General features: G+C 42.4%; 1 protein-coding gene across 8 annotated transcripts in view; it reads left to right on the top strand.

The window, feature by feature from the left end:
• The window catches only part of rims2a (regulating synaptic membrane exocytosis 2a), a gene marked incomplete at both ends in the record, with an annotated part of 122,544 nt that overhangs the window by 97,560 nt on the left and 3,329 nt on the right, over nt 1–21,655 (top strand). For 6 of the 8 annotated variants that reach the window (XM_083678352.1, XM_083678351.1, XM_083678354.1 and 3 more), the window contains 3 exons: nt 1,195–1,301; nt 2,677–2,846; nt 9,638–9,882. In XM_083678352.1, coding sequence (XP_083534478.1) covers nt 1,195–1,301; nt 2,677–2,846; nt 9,638–9,882 — 522 coding nt within the window. Of the gene's footprint in view, nt 1–1,194; nt 1,302–2,676; nt 2,847–3,407; nt 3,612–9,637; nt 9,883–21,655 lie in introns of all 8 variants that reach the window. The other 2 variants (XM_083678349.1, XM_083678350.1) reach the window with 1 other exon arrangement.

Genomic DNA, 21,655 nt, shown 5'->3' on the forward strand with positions numbered 1-21,655 from the left:
TCCCAAGACCTCTGTGTTTTGGGAGGCTGGTGGCCACTTGCAAGAAATATTATGAATGAGTCATTCAGTAAAGCAAATGAATGTGGGGTTTCAAGGACTCCAGACAGAACATGTTTGAGCATGCTTTAGCATAGCAACAACAGTGGCAACTTTAGTGAACCCCTTAATTTTCAAATGGAATATTTCTTACAAGTTGTTGTTTTGATTTTCTTACTGTACATGACAGATTGGATGTCCATGTCCATGTCAGTGGTGTGTGGTCACCATTGGACATGGTCATAGATGGTTGGTGTTGATGTTTGGGTGAACCTTGGACACAGCATGCTGCACTTCTAGAATAGCCTTCCATGGCCTGTTATGTGAAAAGAGAGCACAGTCAAAGCAACTATGGCACTGCAGCAGCAAATTGGGGATTCTGGGGATGACACAGAAAGAAGTTATTGTTTCGTTGCTGAACATTTCATAATATTTTTTTTTTTACATCCCTCCACCCCAACTGGTATTAGAACTTTGGTGATGGTACTGTATCTTGATGCAAACATACTTCCTAATACTCTTCATGTTCAGTCAGTGTTTCCCAGAACAAAAACCTTAAAATGATTAATGCATGACTTTCTCTGATTTATCAGAACCCCTTTTCTATGGTTACTGTTGGTATGAGGAATGGACACATTTGTGTGACAATGCTTTCTTCAGCTCCTTACATCAAGTGCTTATTTCCAACAGTAGAAGTGTATTATCTTATGGTGAGAAACATGAACTATGCTCAGTTATTGAGATCTTCTCACCAAAGAGCTATCACAGGATAGGCTTAACCAGATGTGCTTGAGAATGTGACATCACCCTTCCTTAAACATGATCACTTTCATGTATTTGCTCAAAATGTTCACCCTGTAGAACTTACATTGGGTCTAAGTCCATCAGTAACCAGAATTCAAAGCACAGGTACTGATTTTGGTTAGTTTATGCTTAATAGTGATACAATTGTTAGCTGTACTGTAAGCCATATTACACTAGTATGAAAAGAACAAACCATTTGAAGTTGCCAACATTCAGTGTGTGCTCCTCTAGGCCAATTCCTGTTATAGCTATAGTTTATTTCACCCCAAATCCCTCCCATTAGCCTCTATAAAGCGAGACTGCACTGAGCTACTATCATCCTCCTCTCTGACCTCCCACTTGTCTTCTCCTCAGGTGCGATGGACGTGGAGGAGAGGACGAGACAGATGAAGCTGAAGATAAACAAGTACAAGCAGAGGGCAGGCTCTGACTCCCGACTGGAGCAGGACTACCACTCCAAGGCAAGGCCCGCCCGCCAGCCAGCCAGCCTTCCCTTTCAGCTGCACAGCCTCACTGCCTCACAGCCATCAATCAATCAAACTTTATTTATATAAGCAGAAAAAAGAGGTTCTGGGCAGCGACTTGGTCCCTTCAAAACATGGATTTGCTGAGGCCTGAGCACATTTTATACAGACGCTTATACAGTTCAATGCACTTTACAGTAAAAACGATAATAAGCCAAGCCACATCCATACACACACACACACACACACACACACACACACACACACACACACACACACACACACACACACACACACACACACACACACACACACAGACATACTCTCATGCAGGTTTAAAGATTGACACACCTCAGAAATACGGATACATGGTTCATAAGGATGACCCCATGGAATCCACAGAATGTCGCTGTGACTTTGTCCAGTGCTAAACGTGTGTTTACAGTAGTAAGAGTTTCTGGACTTGTTTAGAGAGTATGGGGGCCTTAGCTGGGTGGTGTACAGGGTCCTGAGCCAAGCCTTATAAGACAAAGCATGTCTGTCTCGGCTTCCTTTTAAGCATGTAGGATGAGAACGATGTCCTGGAAGAGCCAAGCATCTGTAGTATTTACAGTTCTATAAAAAGGTCAAAATAAAGACATTCATCACTTCCCTGTATGAGATTCATCCCCTATGACAGTTCCATGCAACAGTATGTTTAGAAGTTGGAATGCTCTGCTCTCTGAACACAAACAAACGCTATTATTACACACTATCTCTTTCTCTGCAGAGGATTTAGTTTTCACTCTATGACAGTAGACTAAAAAGATTCAGGTATTGGTTCACGATGACATTCTTCAAACTAAGAAAACATTTCATGTTATTGCCAAATTAAAATTGAAATAGGTGATCGGTTATTTAACATTGCTCACCTGTTAATAGATGTATATGTTCTAGGCTCGACACTTTAATCTCTTTCAAGGATATGTAACCTCTTTCTTTGGTCTTTCTCTTTTTCTCTGAGAACATGGGTGATAAATGTATCAGAATTAATGTTCTTTGGCTTAAAGTTGTTTTAAGAGGAAAGAATCTCCATAAAAAGCAAAGCCCGGAACTTTTGGCCCCATGAAAGTGTTATATGGTAGTCTCACATCTCATCTAGTTTATTTATGTGTCCTCTTGAATGCATAACCTTTACCAGGCAAAATTATATCAATTCTAAAGCCTTTGTTAATTGCGTCATACACGATTATGGACATGTCAATAACTTATGTCCTACTTTTTTTTTTAAAATGCCGCTTAACAAAAATATGAACAGAATAGATACCACCAGTAAGAGAATATTTAATTTATTCTGTTTTTTTCAGCATTGTTTGTGTTTTCATCCCTGCAGCGTTCAGGGAGAGACCCCCAGCGAGGTTCGGACAACCTTTCGGCCAAGTCTTCGGACAGTGATGTAAGCGACGTGTCCGCTGTGTCGAGAACCAGTAGTGCCTCTCGGTTCAGCAGCACGAGCTACATGTCTGTCCAATCAGAACGGCCGCGAGGAAACCGCAAGATCAGGTAGGCTGCTCTACACACTTGGGGCAGAGAGAGAGAAAGGCTCTAGGTCTGATGTTCCTGCCAGGAATGGGCAAATTCCATACGCCATGAACCTTCCTTTATACTAAAGTTGCCTAGTGCAGACCTTTTCTACTGTGTTTGCACTCGGTTGCTTGAACAAAGAGGGAAATGCACTGTTAGCATTGAGTCAATTTCCAGTGTCAGTTGAGTTCAGGTTTGGCTCTGCTTAGGTGAAACTGGAGCTAAATCTTGAACTCTACTCCTTCAGGTAAAGGGAGTTTGCCCATCACTGGTACTGTGAAATGAAATTACTGTACATCCAGAATGGGTTGTCTCATGTTCAAAACAAAGTAGAAAGATATGCATGGCACTGTATGTCTTTGATTTTGGCTTTTTATCTCTTGTCAATTGTCAATTTGTCTCTGCTGTTATCTGTCACTTTATTTCCCATTGTTGACCTCATTGACAAAGTTCTTCACACACTTTTATTTGATTTCCTTTCTGCTCTGCATGCACTGCACTTGTGCTTCTGTCCTGCCCTCACAGCCACTCAAAATCAAGAAGCCAATCTCGGGACGGGGATGAGCATTTAGGGGAGGTGCTGGAGGAAGAGGAAGTAGTGGTGGAGGAAGTGGGGGGAAAAGATGGGAGAACGCAGGGAGGGCATAGAGGGCAGCAGGCGGGTCATGTAGAGAGGCAGAAGGAACAGGAGGAGGAGGACGAAGACGAGATGCTCCAGAGGAGGTTCTCAGAGACGGACCTCAGGTAAAATCTAACCAGTGCACCTTATGTGGTGACCCTGTAGCCTTCCCATGGCCCACTAACATGTGGTGACCCTGTACTCTAGCCTCCCTACAGCCCCCTAACATCAGTGTGTTGACCCTGTAGCTTTTAACAGCCCTTCGCCAGTGTCATGTTTGTAGAGACACTCTAACTTTTATGGCCCACTAACATCAGTCTGGTGACATAGCTTCCCTTTGGCCCACTAACAACAGAGCTTGGATCCAAATGAACATGATCTCTATCTGTATTTTAGTATCCCATTCCTCATAAATCTTCTGAAGCATAAACCTTTAGAACTAGATGACAGTGTAGTCATTACACTTATGGTAACTCACGTGAAGGAATTCATGTCTGGAGTCTTGTCTATTTGAGTTTGTGACTGGCTCATTTACTGTATGTGTCTTACGTTGTAAATGTGGAATGCTTCAGTTATCATGTATCTATAATGTTATATGATATGAGACCAATTACAGGCATACATGAGAGTATACAGTATAGTAGATTCATTCCAACAGAGAGGATTGTCTTAGCTAACAGATACCGTAAAAGTGTGAGAACCCCATGAGTTCTCAGCAGGCTGAAAGATTAGCTTAGCCATAAGTGCTTCTTACAAACCACAGTGCAGACTATTTTTACTTTGGCCTTGATGAAAAAACACATCAAGCTAAAAGCTTACAGGAGATCTTATTAAGACTGAACGTGTCTATGGACCCAATCACATTGAAATAAGATCTGACTAACACTTTACTTACCCTACATAAACATACATACAATTAGTCAACTAGTACATATCTTCAATGCAGACACACAGCCATGTAAAGTGTTATGGCAGGCTCTAGTCAGTTGCTAAATCACTGTGTCTATGTGTTGCTCAGTGTTGTGTTTTGTCACCATGTCTGTCTTCTTCTCGTGTCTGTCCTGCCTGACCCAAGCTTTATGTACCTGTACACCCTAATCCCTACAACCCAGTTCTAGAACCTCCATAACTCTCTCTGGAACTCTCCTCAACCCTGGCTGTTATGATGCTTTCACCTTGTCTTTTTGTGATTAACAACAATGCTCCCACGACCTGGAATATCTCAACATATCTTTGCCCAAAATACAATATACAACTCTCTTGTATCTGTTCATTTGGTATGGGTGCAGTTACTGTCGTAAGGTTCCTAGTAATGCTCTGGGTAGAATAAAAGCCTGTTTGCCATGTTGCTGCTCCCAATGAATACTTCAGTGACATTGTACAGCGGTGTAAATGAAAACAACGAGGCAGAAAAGAACAGACCCTGATGAAGTGTTTTTCTTCACTCTGCTACAGTGTACTCTTCGAGCACACCATTCACGCGTTCAAGTCAGCGCTTTCAATGATCACATATTTGTGGAGGACGTAGCGAGGCAGTTGATTTCCCTGTTACACAAAAAGCAGGAAATGATCCAACCGCAGAGGAGAACTTGAGTGGCTTTTCCACTTGATTAGCTTCGCGGTATGACATTTAAGGAGCACGGTGATGAAGAGGCTAACATTGTAACACGCACTGTTATGTAATAGAGCAAGTGACGCTCATATCTGGCAATACCATTGCATCTTGAAAGAACCAACCCCCCCCCAACATGAACTCAACAAGAATAGTGTTTACCTACTGTATCCACCAATAGCTCAAGAACTTAAACATATTATTCTCTGCTTTAAAAACAAGTCTCAGGTCTAGTTTTGAGGGTTGTGAGCTGGGAAGCAGTTCATATTATGTTCTGTGCATGATCATCTCAATCCAATGAAGATCTTAAATGAACCTTATTGCCTCAAATGCAATTGAATTAGAATGAGAAAATGGCGTGTTTTATCTTTTCATCTGCCTCAGTTTTAGATTCCATTCCCATGTAAAGCAACAAAGCAAGGAAACTGATCTCTCCATATGTGACTCATTTGTGTTTATCTGTCATACTGCAGTCACATATACATATAATCATATGGCGGCATGTTCACATTAGACACGTGCAACATTGTGTTCACTACACTGTGGTTACATGAGCTCTTTCGTCATACTCATCGCTCCAGTGCACAGACCTTTAAGCTGACTAGATGGTAGCCAGGGGTCTCCAGGATGTAAGGAGCTTTCCATCAGCGCTTTATAATCCGCCCTAGTCCCTCCTCCCTTCTCCTCCATTCTCCATTATTGTTACCTGGGTAACCGTTTGTTCTTGTGACGTAAAGTAGAGACCAATGCTTTGAAAAACAAGGTAGGAGTGTTAACAACAAAGACGGATTAACACCCCTTTAAAGTCAACTGTTAACATCCCCTTTAAGACAAACAATTTACTCAAGCCTTAAACAAAAGTGAAGCTTGTGCGATTGTTGCAATACAAAGTATATGCAATGATACACTCATTGATGAGATTTGTTTTTGTCTGAACACCTCAGTCATTCAACTTTGAGATTTGGCCGTCTGCGCTCATGTAGACAGTAGTACGCATGCAATCCCTCTGACCAGGGGCACAGTTGCCATAGAAACCAATTTTTCTGCGTCACCTCAGCTTCAGATGAAAAAGACTTGCGCCGTCCTTTCAGCAAGATTAACTACATCAGGGGGAGGAGGTTATAAAGAAACGCTTACAGTTACACCTTGAAGAAGACTATTGCTTACATTTCATTCATTAATCAGCTGTCAATGTGTATATTTCACTGTCAGTTGAATGACTAAAACATACTACTCATACTGTAGTTATTAAAGAGTTTTATCAGTTTAAAACAAGATTTGCAAAACATGTACATATGCACTCAATATATATATATATTGTCATAAAATGCATAGGTGCCATTTTAACATAAAGACAAAACAATATCTTGCCACGACAGCCTACATAGAGCATGAACTCTATAGCAGTTCCACACATGAGCACTCAGATAGGATATAACTAAACCAGAACCTGTTGGTCTACAGGACATACTGTTTACACACAGATAATTGCGCAGGTATTGTTTTTGCAGAGGGGACATCTTGGCCTAGATGAAAATGAGCAATCTGCATGACAAGGAACATTGCGTTCGTCTGGGGTTGAAACCAGAAATCCCTTGAGAGCCACAGTGTTCCAAGCAGATTCACTGTGAAGACAGAACCAAGTGCCAAGTCTCAACCAGCCAGGAGCAAGAGCAAGGGGAGTGGGAGAACGAGGGGGAGGGGGAGGGGGAGGGGGAGGGGGAGAACGAGGGGGAGGGGGAGGGGGAGAGGGAGAGGGAGGTTCATTTAAGCGATTAGAGTCCATTCTTTACAATAGATCAAAGGTTTTGGGTATATCTTTGAGAGGCTCTTTGTCTCCCATCGACAATGAGGTCAACATAGAGGTTAAATCAACTGTGTGGTCATGGACTATAGCTCACCTTGACCATAGCCCTTTGTATTAGTCTTGTTGGATGTTGGTCTGGGACAGAGCATCAATAGAAATGGCAACATAATCTTATTGATGTGACCAACGTAGGGTTCATATTGATCGGTCATCAATATTTGACTTGGTATAAGATACACTTAAACTGCTCTGTTATCCCTTAGTGCCAGTGAATGCAGTATAACACCATGGTGGAGAAAGAGCATATTTGAAAATGTCACCTCAACCAAGGGACATGTGGTGTTGCTCTTGAAGTCTTGTTTCAAAGGCTCGGAGCTGCATCAACTGATCAAAGAGGGCAATTCTCCAATGAGCATCCGATATTTATGTGTCAAAGCTACTCTGTGATCCATGGCAGAGCCCACTAACCCACTACAGACACACTCATAAACAATAGGCTTTATGAGCTGACGTACTTTAATAGGAAGGCCAGTAATTGCCATCTGGATTTTTGTAGCACCCCCTCTAGTGTTACTGTGCCAACCATGCAAAAACTAGGTAGGTATAAGAACTCAATACAGTCGGTCGTATTCAAATACACCACATCTAGGAGGAGTATTTGGGTCAAAGGGTTATGCTTGCTCATAATCATGCTGTGATTATCACAGTACCTCCTGGTCATTGGTATGTAACATTAATGCCATGCCACAGTGTATCTGTTATAATGTCAGGTATAATGCCTTACTTAGATGCCCTCAATACAGTACATACATTAATATGCAGTATAACTAGCCCTTTGAAGATGAAATAGATTTTTCACTAAGTGCGCCTTACCTCTTGTGACCTCTTCGAAGTGAGGGGGGAAATTATCTCTGACTGATGCTGGGACACCTCCACCGCGGCACTGTCACAGTTTCTCTTCTAATGAATGTGACACCAGCGGTCCAATAGGGCACCTGCCAAGAGATCACCTACATTGCCAAAGCACAGACTCCCTCTAATGAGTCTATTAACATGGGCTCTCTCTACTGCTTAATTAGCTCATCAGTTTGCATGGACGACGCCCGCTTCTAAATGTCTTGTGCATTTCCATATTCTAGCCTGCCCATAGAAAATCAAGCTATAAAGACAGGATATTGTTATCACTGAGTAGCTTCATAGGCTTCGGATGGTAGAAAGCTTAGCTAAATGCAGAACAAATTGTTACAACACACATTGTCACGCGGTCGCAGTTATTCTAACAAATGTAGATAGATAGATAGATAGATACTTTTAAGATGTATAAGGAAAAAATAACTATCCAGTATGGATTTACTGTGCCTCAAGCAGCTAAGTGCAAACCTTGTTGCTGGGTACTATACAGTATGTGTTTGTGCAAGAGCAGACCCATGGAGGATATATTCTGTTCTATTAAGTGTAATATAATTGCAGCCTTACTGCGAGACACAGTTATTGATTGAACATCCTCCTAACGAATAGGACCATGAATGCCTAAGATGTGAATGAGAGAGATGTTGAGGAGAGTAATTGAAATAATTGAAGAAGTAATTGTCAGAGCCCATTGCTTTTTCCTCCCTTTGACATGTCTTGTCTTAAAATGTCTTTGAGACAGTCGAGTGTTATAGGTCAGCCAAATGATTAAATGACTAGTATCCTCATGATGATCTCTTACGCGTAATTCTACTCATCAAGAACTATAAAGTCTGCAATAAAGGATAAACTTAAAGGTACACTGCAAGCCAAAATGAGGCCTTCATTTGGACTGTGGCCTTTTATATATGCATGCCATTTAGCTGACGCTTTTATCCAAAGCGACTTACATTGCAGGGAGTGCATACATTTTTCAGTATATATGGTCCCAGCGGGAACCTTTTGTTCTTTCAAGCAGAAGACAATGGGATGATGTTGTTTTGTGACAATTTGTCTTTGATGATCTGAAGAAATATGAATTCTAGCAAGAATCGTAAGTGTTCTGTTGATGAGGCAGCTGGGGCACTCTGAAGGTCTTAATTTTCTTCTGAATCATGATGAGACTCCAAACTGAGAAGCACATGAGAATACATAAAGAGAGACTTGCTGCTTTAATTAATAATTTAAAGGCTCAGGTCATCCAGTAAACTTTTCAAAAGGAGGGCAAACTAAACTGTGTGCAGACTTGATTTCTGAAGCACTACAGTAGGTCTATGGAAAGCTGAACGAAAGCTATTTTGGTGTTCATGCAATGGGACTTTGTCATTTAAGAGGTTGAAGGAGCAGCAAGATGGTACAGGCTTTTCTTCATCTTGGTTGAAAACACTTTTCAGTTATGAATCCGTGTTTTGCAATAACAAAACGCTACGTATACACAGCTACAAGTAGGTCAGGTCAAAATTAGATAAGGTTTGAAGTATTCGTATATCCCTCTCTATCATTTAATGTCCATATCATCTACATACCACTACATCAACCATCTGGAAGGTCTCATACATTAGTTTAGCCAGATGACCTTGAATCCTTCCCACACTAAGCCCTAGAACCCAAGTCCTACAATCCTGTACCTGATTCCTGTCCTTTTCTCTCCTCTCCTCTCCTCTCCACTCCTGTCCTCTCCTCTCCTCTCCCTCTTCTCACCCTTCTCACCCTCTCCTCTACTGTCCTCCCCTTACCCTCTCCTCTGTCCTTGCCTCCCCTCCTCCATGGTGGTTGGCTGACAGTGACTTTACATCCAAAATGAAAAACAGGCAGATGGGCACGTCGGGCAGCATGAACATGACCAAGAGCACAAGCATCGGCGGTGACATGTACAACCTGGAGAAGACAGACGGCAGCCAATCGGACACGGCCGTGGGCATGGTAGGCACGGAGGAAAAGAAGAGGCGCTCCAGTATTGGTGCCAAAATGGCGGCAGTCGTTGGCCTTTCGCGGAAAAGCAGGAGCACCTCTCAGCTCAGCCAAACAGGTAGGCGTGCCACTTACATACATTGCATTCCTCTCTCTCTCTCTCTCTCTCTGTCCTCTGATGTTCTTCTACCCTGTACTGTACCTTGTGGGTTTCTGAACCTCTCTCTGTCAATGTCCTTCTCTTACGATGCTGCTGTTCCTTTCCCTCTCCAGCGTTGATTTCTACAGGCCTCAGAACAGAGAACAGGAGCTCTCGGACCAGAGCTGACATGATGCATGAGATGGCATGACTATGTTTTATTATCCTCACCACTTCTCTCTCTCTTTCGTCTAGATAACTGGGACCCATTGTCTCCCTTTGCTTTGTTTGTTCGTTCTGATAGTGACTATACACTGTTTTCTTTGTAGGAACTGAGTTGTTCAAGGTAGCTGATAGAGTGTCTATGCAATGATCCAAGAATGATGTCAATGATACTGGATGTGTTTTTTGGTCTTGAAATGATGTTTCCCACTTCTATTAGTACTGTTGCTGTAATGATGTTTGACACCTTTTACTGTATTTACATTCCTCTTGGGAGAGGGGTGACTTGCAATTCCTTAACTGTCACGCTTTCATGATGTGATGCTCTCATGATGTGACGCTCCATTGTTTCATAGATCGTTTGATATGCTGCAGTAGGATTTGTTTGAGGTGTTTATTCTGTTACGGTATGCTCTGTCATCAATTATAAACTAAATGCCTCTCAACATAAGTTAATGTGAGCATCATAAGATGAATACAGTACATTAGACCAGGGGAAACAATGTACTGTAAGCTTCCAGGATAAAGAACTTGTGACAGTGAAAGAGAATGAGAAAGTAATGAAACTAATACCCAGCACCCTCATCTCACTGTGGCCTTCCAATTAAAGCACAAGCCAAATCGAATTTCCTCCGGCTGAAGGAAAGGGAGTTGAAAAGTTCTAGTTTCATAAGCGTTGGCCTTTTCATACCTAATAAAGAACTTTGAGTTCTACTGAATTGTTATTTCAAGAGGGTGGAACATGATTGTGTAACCCTAAAAGACTATAGAAAGCTGCACTGCAGGTAGCATGTCTTTGTTGTGCAGGTCTCAGATTGAGGTCTGGTCCATTTGTGTGCAGGTCAGAGTGAATGCACCCACACCCACACTGAGATGTGATTATCTGCTGTGTCAATGGGGTCATTCATTTCACACCTTAAATTGCCCTCCATTCGTCTGGGCCTTAATGTGGTCAATAATCAAGTCTATCCATCAGTGCTTTCTGAGGTATCGTGACTGTGGTGAAGGTATAGTTGAAAGTAGAAAGGTGGGGGGAGTGGGGGGAGTGGGGGCCCAAGTGGCACTGCTGTGCCTGCTGACAGGCACATGGACCTGGTCTCTCGGTTATAATAATTTGTACTGATTGCCAAGAGTGCATCCTTCTGTCCAGCTTGCGCAGCAACTCTGTCTGTAAACCTCTCTGCTTTTTTGCCCCTTTCAGCTCTGACTGAAGTGGCATTTTGATGCCTTAGAGGAATGAATTCCTTCAAGGTATAGGAACATTATGTGGGATGTGATTAGCTAGCTGTATTGTTTCACTGGTGCTATTACAAAATTAAAACGTGTAACCTGCTGCTGTTAAAATACAATTGTGACATTGTCTATTCTTCATATTGATTGTATCGTTAGGTCAGTAGATTTGTTACATTGATAAGTGTTCCAGAAAATATAATATCTTTACTGAATAATCATTCACACACGCACGCACGCACGCACGCACGCACACACACACACACACGCATGCACACACACCCACACACATGCAAACAGACAGACAGACAGACAGTCAGACCGACAGACAGACCGACCCACAGACCCACAGACCCACACACACACACACACACACACACACACACACACACTTAAAAAGCTTGAATCTACTGTAAGAGCATATCAATATTTCAGTCAATGCTTTTAGGTGCATCAGTGGAGTCTTGCGTCCGTCTCTCAAATCCCTGTCCTGGTTCTGCAGTAATAGGGAGGTTGCCAAGTTCTCCCCCTGTGCCAATGAGGCGCTCTTTGCCCTACTTCGTTTTGCTTTACTCAGGGGGTCTGGCCACCAACTTGAGGAGCACATTCAAAGGATGGGTGGATTAAAGAGGTTATTCTAGGTTTCCTCTGTAGCCAGATGGATGGGGAAGGGAGCCTGCCGAACAGGCGAGTGCTAGCACTGGCACTTTCCACACAAACAGAGGTTTGTCAAGACACAGACTGTTCACAGATGGCCTGCAGCAGTAGGGTGCTCGTCACGTGCACACACTCATCTGCAGCCCTCACACGGCTGTTTTCCTCTTCCCTGTCAGTCAAAAACATTTTCTACAAACAAAAAAAAATGAAAAGAAAATGTTATATCTTTAACAAAGATGTCAGAAGTGTGTAGAGATTGGTTTTGACCTGATGATTGTGTGTGTGTGTGTGTGTGTATGTGTGCGTGTGTGCGTGCGATTACATACATGTGATTATGTATGTTATCAGAAAGTTTGATAGTGTCCGATTGTTTCATACACCAGCATTCAGCAGCCTTAAAATCACTGGTGAATATGCTCTAACCTCAATAGAGAATAGTTTAATTCCCTATACATCCCCTTCCCCCAAAACTGCTGTTGCAAAATCTATGTCAGCGAAAAATATACTAGAATGTCCCAGGTCTTGCAAGAAAAATCGTTTTTGTCTATTACCATATGCAGCGTTTAAGATTTTCACCCAATATTGCAGCCAATAAAATGTGAGGTGCTAAAATGGGACACGTGATGTTCCATTATGTCTCACGCTGGTTACATTTACTGCCTCAGTATATCTGGGCAAGATGTCATAAAAAGTATGCTGATGAGGATGGTGTCAGCAGTATATAGAATTGAGTTGCGATCCAATATTCTCCATGATACTTCAATTCAGCATTACAGTGCTTTATGATTGAGCTGCTCAACCTGGAGCCTGCTGCACGGTGCTCTACTGTATACATTGCTCAGGTCATATATTTGCAACTCATTCTGGGAGTGCTTCTTGCTCCTGCAGCTCTTGGATCCAGCTCTGTGGCTGGCATTGATTCAGTCACGTGTGCATTCACCCGAGCCATCCCAGGCTGTCCACGCTGTCCCGTTCTGTTTGAGCTTAGAGTCGTCAGAGTTTCATGGATAGAAGGAGCAGAGATTTTTCTCCTGCGGTCCCTGATGACTGACTTGAATTTCAGGAATAGGACAATGCTTTCAGGGTAGTAATACTATCTCATTCTTTGGAAAGCATTAGAGAGAGTTCCTATCATATACTGCAGGCAGCCCATATAGAGTACCATGGGCTCTGTTTAGTCAGAGCTCTATACTCTCCCATTACTCCTCTGTAATGGCTGGTCTCTGTGGTGGACGGACGCTGCAGGTCCCGGAAATGTAATCGACACACGGCCTGTGACTGTGCATCTCCAGCTCTTCTTTCAATTATTAAGACTGAAGTATTGAACGGTGCAACCTTGATGCAGGAGATTGTCCTGTTTTCTACCTTCAACATGCAGAAGCAGGTCACCTGCAGAGATCACCCATTTTGAGACCATGCGTGTCCTCCCTGACTGGTTCAAAATCAGTGGTGAAGCTCTGAGAGAGCGACACCAAACTGCCCTTCCATTGTATCTGCTCCTTGTCTATTGTGCCCAAATCTATTTGCAAACTGCTTGTTCTCACAGATTGTATGCCTATAAGTCAGGAAACTAAAATCAGGGCTAAGGACTCCTGCTGTTAGCCGTTTCCGGTAGCCTTTAATGTCCACAGTTTGTTCTATTATTCTATTCTTGTTCTATTAAACATGCTCCACTTCCTTCTCTCTCTGCAACAAATGATTTCTAATGTGAGAGTTGGACCGATACAAAGCTGTAATAACAGGGTAATAGTCAGTTACATTGTTGCTATTTCAACTGAGGCAGTATAAGCAGGTGGTCCAAGTGGTGTAATACGTAGCTACAAATTAATTGTTTTCACCAGCATTGACTTTATACAGTATTTGAAGTGTGTTAAAGTTGTGTGTTAAAGTTGGTGATAGTTCTTGTCCTGGAACTATGTGAAAAAAGTGTTTTTCAAACATACTGTCGGAAAAAACTCTCTCTCTGGAGGCCTTGATATAGCACTGTACTGTATGAACTTTATCATGTGTATCATTTCTACCTCCAAAAATAACCCTATACATACAGTAGTGAGCTTTTCCACTCTATGTGCATCTCACATAGAGCTGCACCTCATCCCCCCTTATCGATTCTGACGTAGATTTGGCCGCCCATTGGCTCGCCAAGTCCCTGGACTTAGTGTCTGTTGTATCCGGTAAAATAGCTGAACTTTGAGCTTTCGGCAGTGGTAATTCATCTTCTCCAGAGCTGTGGCGCCGATCTCAGCACCTCCTCCTTCAGTAAGGCCTCTAATTAATCTCACAGGGGGCCTGGCGAGACAGGAGGATGATGCATGAAGCACCGTGGCCCAGGTACACAGTACACACTGCTGCTGCCGCTAACACTCCCTCTCTCTCTCTCTCTCTCTCTCTCTCTTTCTCTCTCTCTCTCTCTCTCTCTCTCTCTCCCTCCCTCCCTCTCTCTCTCTCCCTCTCTCTCTCTCTCTCTCTCTCTCTCTCTCTCTCCCTCTCTCTCTCTCTCTCTCCCTCCCTCTCTCTCTCTCTCTCTCTCTCTCTCTCGCTCTCTCTCCCACTCTCTCCCACTCTCTCTTCATCTTTTCCTCTCCGTCTCTTCCTCTCCCTCACCTACATGTAACACCGATCAGGGAACAAAGGCACACCGCATCCTCTAAAGGATGGTGCCTCTGCACTGACCTACATGTGCTTGGCTTGAGTTTGTATGTTAACTCTCACAGTTTGTACTTCACCTCAGAAGTTGATGATTATTGTCACAAGTGCCGTGTTTCTCTTCTCCAGATATGTTGAAATCATTGCAAACGTTGTTTTCTGACTTCTCCAATTGTTTGCTTTTTATGATGCTGGGGACAGTTGGGTGGTTGGTTACTCAGTTCAATGTGACAGCATATACAACAGAAGAAGGATGTGAGAGTAACCATGACTACCACCCACCTCCCACTGTTCTGTTTCTGATGAGTGTCAGACGGACGAGAGTAGACAAATATGTCAGATAGTGAGGGTATCGTCAAGCACTGAGGAATATTCAACAGTGACATCGGGTGAGCCTGGTGGAGGAGGTATTCTGAGAATGGGCTCATTATAATGCATGGAATGGAATGATGAATTACAATTTTATACCATTCCTCATTCCATTCCAATGAGCCCGTGACATTTGCTCCTATTCTAATGAGATATAGACGCTCAATGTACTTTCATGGCTCTCTTGGTGTCCAACACTTAACTGCCTAACATGTTAAGATGATCTTCATCATTTTGTTTTGCGCTTGTAATTTATGCACTTCCATAAATGGGGAACGGTAACCCTAACCTTTTAGAGTTGATGATTATTCATGAGGTCTAACGTATTAATATTATTCAATGTTCTCAGTCGACACATAGTCTTCATTTTATTCAAGAACTTATGTTCTTGTTTGTTTTAACTAATGTAATGTTCATGATTTTTCATATTGACACAGTGTACCCATAGTTACGCAAAACAAGTGGCATGAGAAAGCTGGACATCACAACAACATTTTGACACATGCCCACATGCTTACCAAAGACCTGTGGAACATCTTTCATCTACTTTGGCTGTGTATCTGTTCGTTTTATTGCGATTAGAATAGTACACTGCATCTGTGAAATACTGTACTTCACTCTACATTATCTGCAATTACCGTCGTAACACATCTATGAACATGTTGTTACTTTATAATTGCATACTGTAATAATGCATTTGAGCAGGTTTTATTACACACAAGTATAATATGGTTCAGTACTTGTTTTTACAGTACTTACTATTGTAATTACAGCAGTTCTATACAGGTATACTGGCAACTTTAGATTAAGAGTGACCCTGCTTTGATGAACTGTAAGTAAGGTTGTTTGTCCCAATTTTCTTACTCCCAAGGGTGTGTGGTCTAGTTTTGTGTCTCTGATGTTGACAGCCAATTTCCACACAACAACTAACTCTGGATACTCATAGTTTGTCTTGCATATTAACCATTCCTCCAAAATACTTTGGTCATCCTTTGTTGAATCATAGAAAACAGATGATTCAACAAGCAGCTTTTCCATTGGCCAGCTCACATGAAGCTGTAGGTTTTTACAAACTTGTCATCCACTGTTAGTCGATTAGTCCCTCAGCCTTGAGCGTGACTCATACCTCCCCAGCATATGGCTCCCGTGCCAAAGAGTCAGCTCCTATCACAGAGAAACGACCACGGACACTCGCTTAAGCAAAGATGCACTTCCTCAGTACTCATTTCTGCTGGCCCCTGCTAAAAATATAGAGTTCCTGTTCTGATTGCATGCCTTCCCACACAGTTCCACTTCGTTAAACTGTCTTTTTAATGTATTCTGTCTTTATTAATGAGGAACGACAGTGAGCAACAATAAGCAATTTGGTTCAAAGAGATCCTAAGTAATTTGTTTCTCATTTTAATTAGTTTAAAAACGTAGGATTTTTCCAGGTGAAATTGGAGGTCACTGTACGATGTTATTGTTATACTTTTTATATGAGTATGTGTTTAATAATGATGTTATTGTCCTCACTATTATCTTTCCATGAGAGTCTGCAAAATATATAAGTTAACTGTTAATATTTGAGATACATTTGCTTGCCTCTTCCATGAATGTAGCCATCACATTTTTTTTCTCTCCTTCTCTCCCTCCCCCCCATCTCCATCTGTCAGTGGTCATACCACTGAGTACAGGAAGTCTACACACATTACAGTCAGTTCCGTGTTGAGGCGACCTTGTGTGTCCCCCTGTCTTTTCTATTTCACACATCCTGTCACACTATCTTCACACCGATAGCTGAAGCTGTGAACACCTCACAGAAAGAAGCTACAGCTCTTTGGATGTGTGTGCGCGTGTGTGCCTAGCCTCTACTCATATAGTATGATAGTAGGTCTTCTCATGTGTCTTCATGTGTGTATCTGGTTTCAGGAATATGAAGAGAGGATGCCTTGCTGTTTGCTCATATTATATGATATTATATGATATGATATGATTACATGGTGGTCATCAAAACCATACTCCCTGATGAAACTGATTGTGTCCTTTCTTAGTTATCAGGATGACCTGATTCTGTCCTACACTGTTATTAAGGCCTTCTTGTTTTCAAGGTAATGATGTGCCATTGAGTTGTGCCATTGCTCGGTGTGGCATATGGCCAGTAGAGTAGCTCTCAGAGTCAGGCTGGGAGGCTGCACTTCCTGACCAGCAGGGCTGGGCTGTATCAGGACGGGCATTAGAGAATGTAAACACAGGGGAGACAGCTCCATTAGGATCTGTTTACAGACTAGAGCCTGGAGTCATTCTCTGACGCTTGGCCTCAGCCAGGCCTATAAATCAGAAACGTTTCCTATAGTTTGTCTATGATCTCTGCCGCTTGCCCAGATGGTTCTACATCATCACTTCTGGGATATTACAATACACTGCTTCTGTTTTTGTTAGATGAGTGGTATTCTTCAGATTCCTGTTGTGTGATGTGTTATTGTTTGTCCAGACATTACGTCTCTTTTACATTGTTTTGATACTTAATACTCATAGTGCTGTAGTAAGCTCTGTTAAGCAGGACTAATTATGGTATGCACTGGAAAACTACTGTACATGACTATGAAAAGTGAATTGAGAGAATAGTCGAAGTGCTGTATTCATGCTAATCTATCCTCAACTATGTCCAAACATAGTCTTAGGAGAAGGATTTGGGTTAAAGGTTATATTAAGGAAGTGCGTGAGTTACCAGAACAAACAGATTTTAAACTGCCCTTCACCTGAAATAATTGTGTATACTTCTGTCCGAGCCCATGCTATTCATGTTGATGGTGACCCCATGGACCATATCACCTGGGACCAGACTTATGGGCTATGTGATGTTGAGTGGGACTAGAATGCTCAATTTTCCCTAAGGATGGTTTTGGACAGAGAATTAAATCCATACAAATCTGACAATAGAACATTTCTTTTTATTATTCCTGGAAATTAGGTTATACAGTACCCCATCTCCTCCACCAGCTCTTTTATGAAGATTTATAGTGCAGTACATTCTGACCCCTTATTTTCTCTCATAATCATTTTTCATTTTTTATCATTTATTTGTCCCGCTTCTCCTCAGCTAGAAGTGTGAACTGAAATGATTGTGTAATCGACCTTCTTATTTACTTAGATAGGAGTGTATGCATGTGTTTGTCTTGTATTCAGTCGAGCGGCTTAATGTCACCGTAACTGGCTCACTTTTGGCTATATGGTGGGTGGTGCATTGTTCTGTACGATACTGAAGGTGCAATGGTTGAAGTACACGTGCACAAAGGGTTGTTTTTGTTGAGCCCCTGACAACAGTGTCACGTGTTCCAAGCAGCAGGTGCCAAATCTCAGAAAGTCTAGATGATTCCTAATGTTGTTGTTGTTGTTGTTGTTGCAGCGATGTTGGAACTTGTATATGTTACTATGCAACATACATTATTTTCCCATGCAAAGACCTTTATAATATTAATGTGGATTTCTATGGATTTGGAGTGTGCTTACAATCTCATTGATTATTTTCCTTTCAGAAAATTCTTGCTCATCTTGGTTATGGATTGTTCAGAAGGACAGATAGCCATGAGAGTGATCACCTTTGGGTCTGCATTCAACAAGAACATGTTCACTGTGCAGTACTTCACTACAAGGCCGCTACTCAAGTAGAATTAATTTGAGTATTGGTTGTAGAGGTCATAGAACAGCACATCAGCCACTGCCATGTCAAGGGACAAGGCCGGTTTCCCTATTGCCTCTTGTAGTGGTGGGTCACACAAATAATCTAGAAAACTTGCACATATCAGGTAGAGTGTTTTTCATCTTGCACAGTAAATGTGAAAGATTTGGTCATTATGATAATCTTGATGATTATTACACTGTAGAGACCAAATCTAATGCATTGGACAAATGAGTGTGTGGACAGACAAATACATTCTACTGCTGCTAACACTGTATATACCGTGATGAAATGTTTGATAGTTACAATACATCGACTAAGCAACGTTATTTCAGAGTCAGGTACAGTACTGTGCCTTGAGGTTAATTATGTGTGGTTTATGATAGTGGCACTGGGGAGGAGCAATCACTGTCTTTATTTATGTGCAATGTCATTTTCATTTTTTTTAAACTGCCACACTTGGAGATGACCCATTGAAAAGAGGACCCAATTAGTTCCGGTTGTATTTGTCCGTCTAATTTTTCGTACTTGTGAGTGTTTAGAGTTGTATCTACAGTATATTGACCTAGATGAGAACTTATGAACAAATGGACTAGGGAAAATGGGTTTTATCTTTGTGGAATTAGGTTGCAGTGTCTCTTGGTGAAGCTAGAACACTAGGACAGGAGAGTGCTATATATATTGTAGCGCAGAGCACAGTAATTGGCCCGAGGTGTGCCTATTCTGCCAGTTTTGCTGAGAGAAAGCACTGCAGTTGGGTTTGTGACAAGATTGTCCAAACAGCACAATTTAGCTCCGTGTTGTTTCACTGCCACGAGCTTGTTCTGACATTTAGCAAAGGCTTTTTATTATCTCAATGTCTTAAATCATCCCCACTCACAGCATTAGGATATCATTTTACTGATCTTAGAACTTTGTGAAGTGCTTTCAGGGACCACCTGTGAGTCTTGGAATGTCTTTTTCTCAAACGACTGTTTATATCGTCCTAGCTCTCCTCCCGTTTGTGCAGTGTGTTTATTATGCCCTCTTGAAACAAATTCAAACAATCAGTGCTGTTTTCTAGGTTCTTGAAGTCATCTTTCATTAGTGGTGAACTTCAGACAGTTGACTTGAGGTCTGATTCTCTTCAATCAAGTCAAATAAAATTGTATCGTACGTCGCACACGGCTGTAAGTGATATAGTGTCATGCTTTATGAATGTAGCTCCTCGTACAACAACAGTCAATAAATCAATAAATCAACAATACGATATAATACGGTAGTGATAAAGCAATAAGTAATAATAAATCAGTGACAGTGGTAGTGCAAAAGTCCAGTAAATAGACCCAGTACTAGGTTTCCAGGGAACAGAATGTTCTCTATTGGAAGTCATTTTGCAGGGGTATTAGTTTTCAAAAGGAGAGCTAGCCAAATGCGGTCGCTGGCTCAATCATTTGTGGAAAAACAAAAAGCAAATTGGGTTGATGAGTGTGGGGGTGGGGAGGTTCAGCATGTGAACTGTGGCTGATCGGCATGTGGCAGACCACATCCTTATGGTAGACCTGTTTACACCCCTGACGGCCACCTATGACAGGGACCTCTCTCGCCAAGCGTGTGGAAGAGAGAGAGAGAGAGAGAGAGAGAGAGAGAGAGAGCTCAGTCGTATCTCTGGGTAGAGCTCCTGAGCCTGTTGAAGTGCGGACTGAGCAGCGCACCCTCTGATTGGCTGAGGAAGATGCAGCAAGCCCCCCCCCCCCCCCCCCACAGTTGCATTAGAAGAGGAGAAGAGAGGAGCTGAGCAGCAGACACAGCCAGGCAAGCACACTGACTGCACTGAACACTGAGCACAGAAGCAGCAACCTCTCTCTCTCTCTCTCGACCCAAAGCACTGTAGTCTTCATCCGGGCTTCAATATTTGATCAGCTCTTTGGTGTTTCCTCCAGTCTAAACTAGCACTCTCTTTGGAAACCTGTAACCTCGGCTAAAAGGGTGACTCTGCCTGACGTGTGAAGTTTCGTTCCGTTCCGTTGAAGACAGAGACAGCCAGTAGGTGATCATGGGCAGGCAGGGGCACGATACCACTGCTGCCACCCCGGGGATGCGCATGCAGCGCTCCCAGAGCAAGATGAGCCTGTCTGCATCATTCGAGGCTCTGGCCGTCTACTTCCCCTGCATGAACTCCTTCGACGAGGAGGATGAAGGTAAGACGGCCCTCTGGGACAGGACAGCACTGCTGCTGGAGAGGGATGGGGGGAGAAAGGCAGTACGGGGAGGGATGGATGCATGGATGGATGGATGGATGCATGGATGGATGGATGGATGTTTGCATGGATGGATGACTGGATGCACTCTCTGAAAGTGTGACGTGCTTGAAGTTGACACTTTATTGAGGTGATATAAGGATGTTCATCCAGGTTCTGAGTGTGTTACTGAGACAAGATTGGCTGTGGTGTTGTACAGTATGTTGTTATGGATGTTGATGGTGACTGAGCATGCCCTGTGGTTTTCTGGAGATGCTACTCATGCTGGAGTGCACTGGTGGTTTTATACAGTAGGTTATTGAAGATCAGATGTCCTGTGCTGAAACATTTTCTTACCCCCGTCATTGATTTTACACATACATACCATGAATGACAACCAGGCTGCTCTTCATTTGAATGAATCATTTGTTTCTTGTGGGAGGTAGTGTAGATTTAGATCCTCTTCCTCTCTATAGAATCTGAAGGGTTTGCAACTTTTAAAATGTGCAACAAAAAAATCAATGGCAAATCTAGCTGCAGTATATTACTGGCTCTACCTTAGTAATATTGAAAATATTGGATGATGTTTTGTAGCCGTTCTTTTGGTTTTAATAATATTGGATGTTTCCATTATACAGGTTAGGAATATATTGGCCATGATAAAATGCTCCATTGGAGGACTTGGATATATACATTGTATTCTTTCAACAGCCCTTCTCTCTCCATCCTCTTGTCAGACTGTTATGAT

The sequence above is a fragment of the Argentina silus genome, assembly GCF_951799395.1.
Source record: "Argentina silus genome assembly, chromosome: 10".
NCBI lineage: Eukaryota > Metazoa > Chordata > Actinopteri > Argentiniformes > Argentinidae > Argentina > Argentina silus.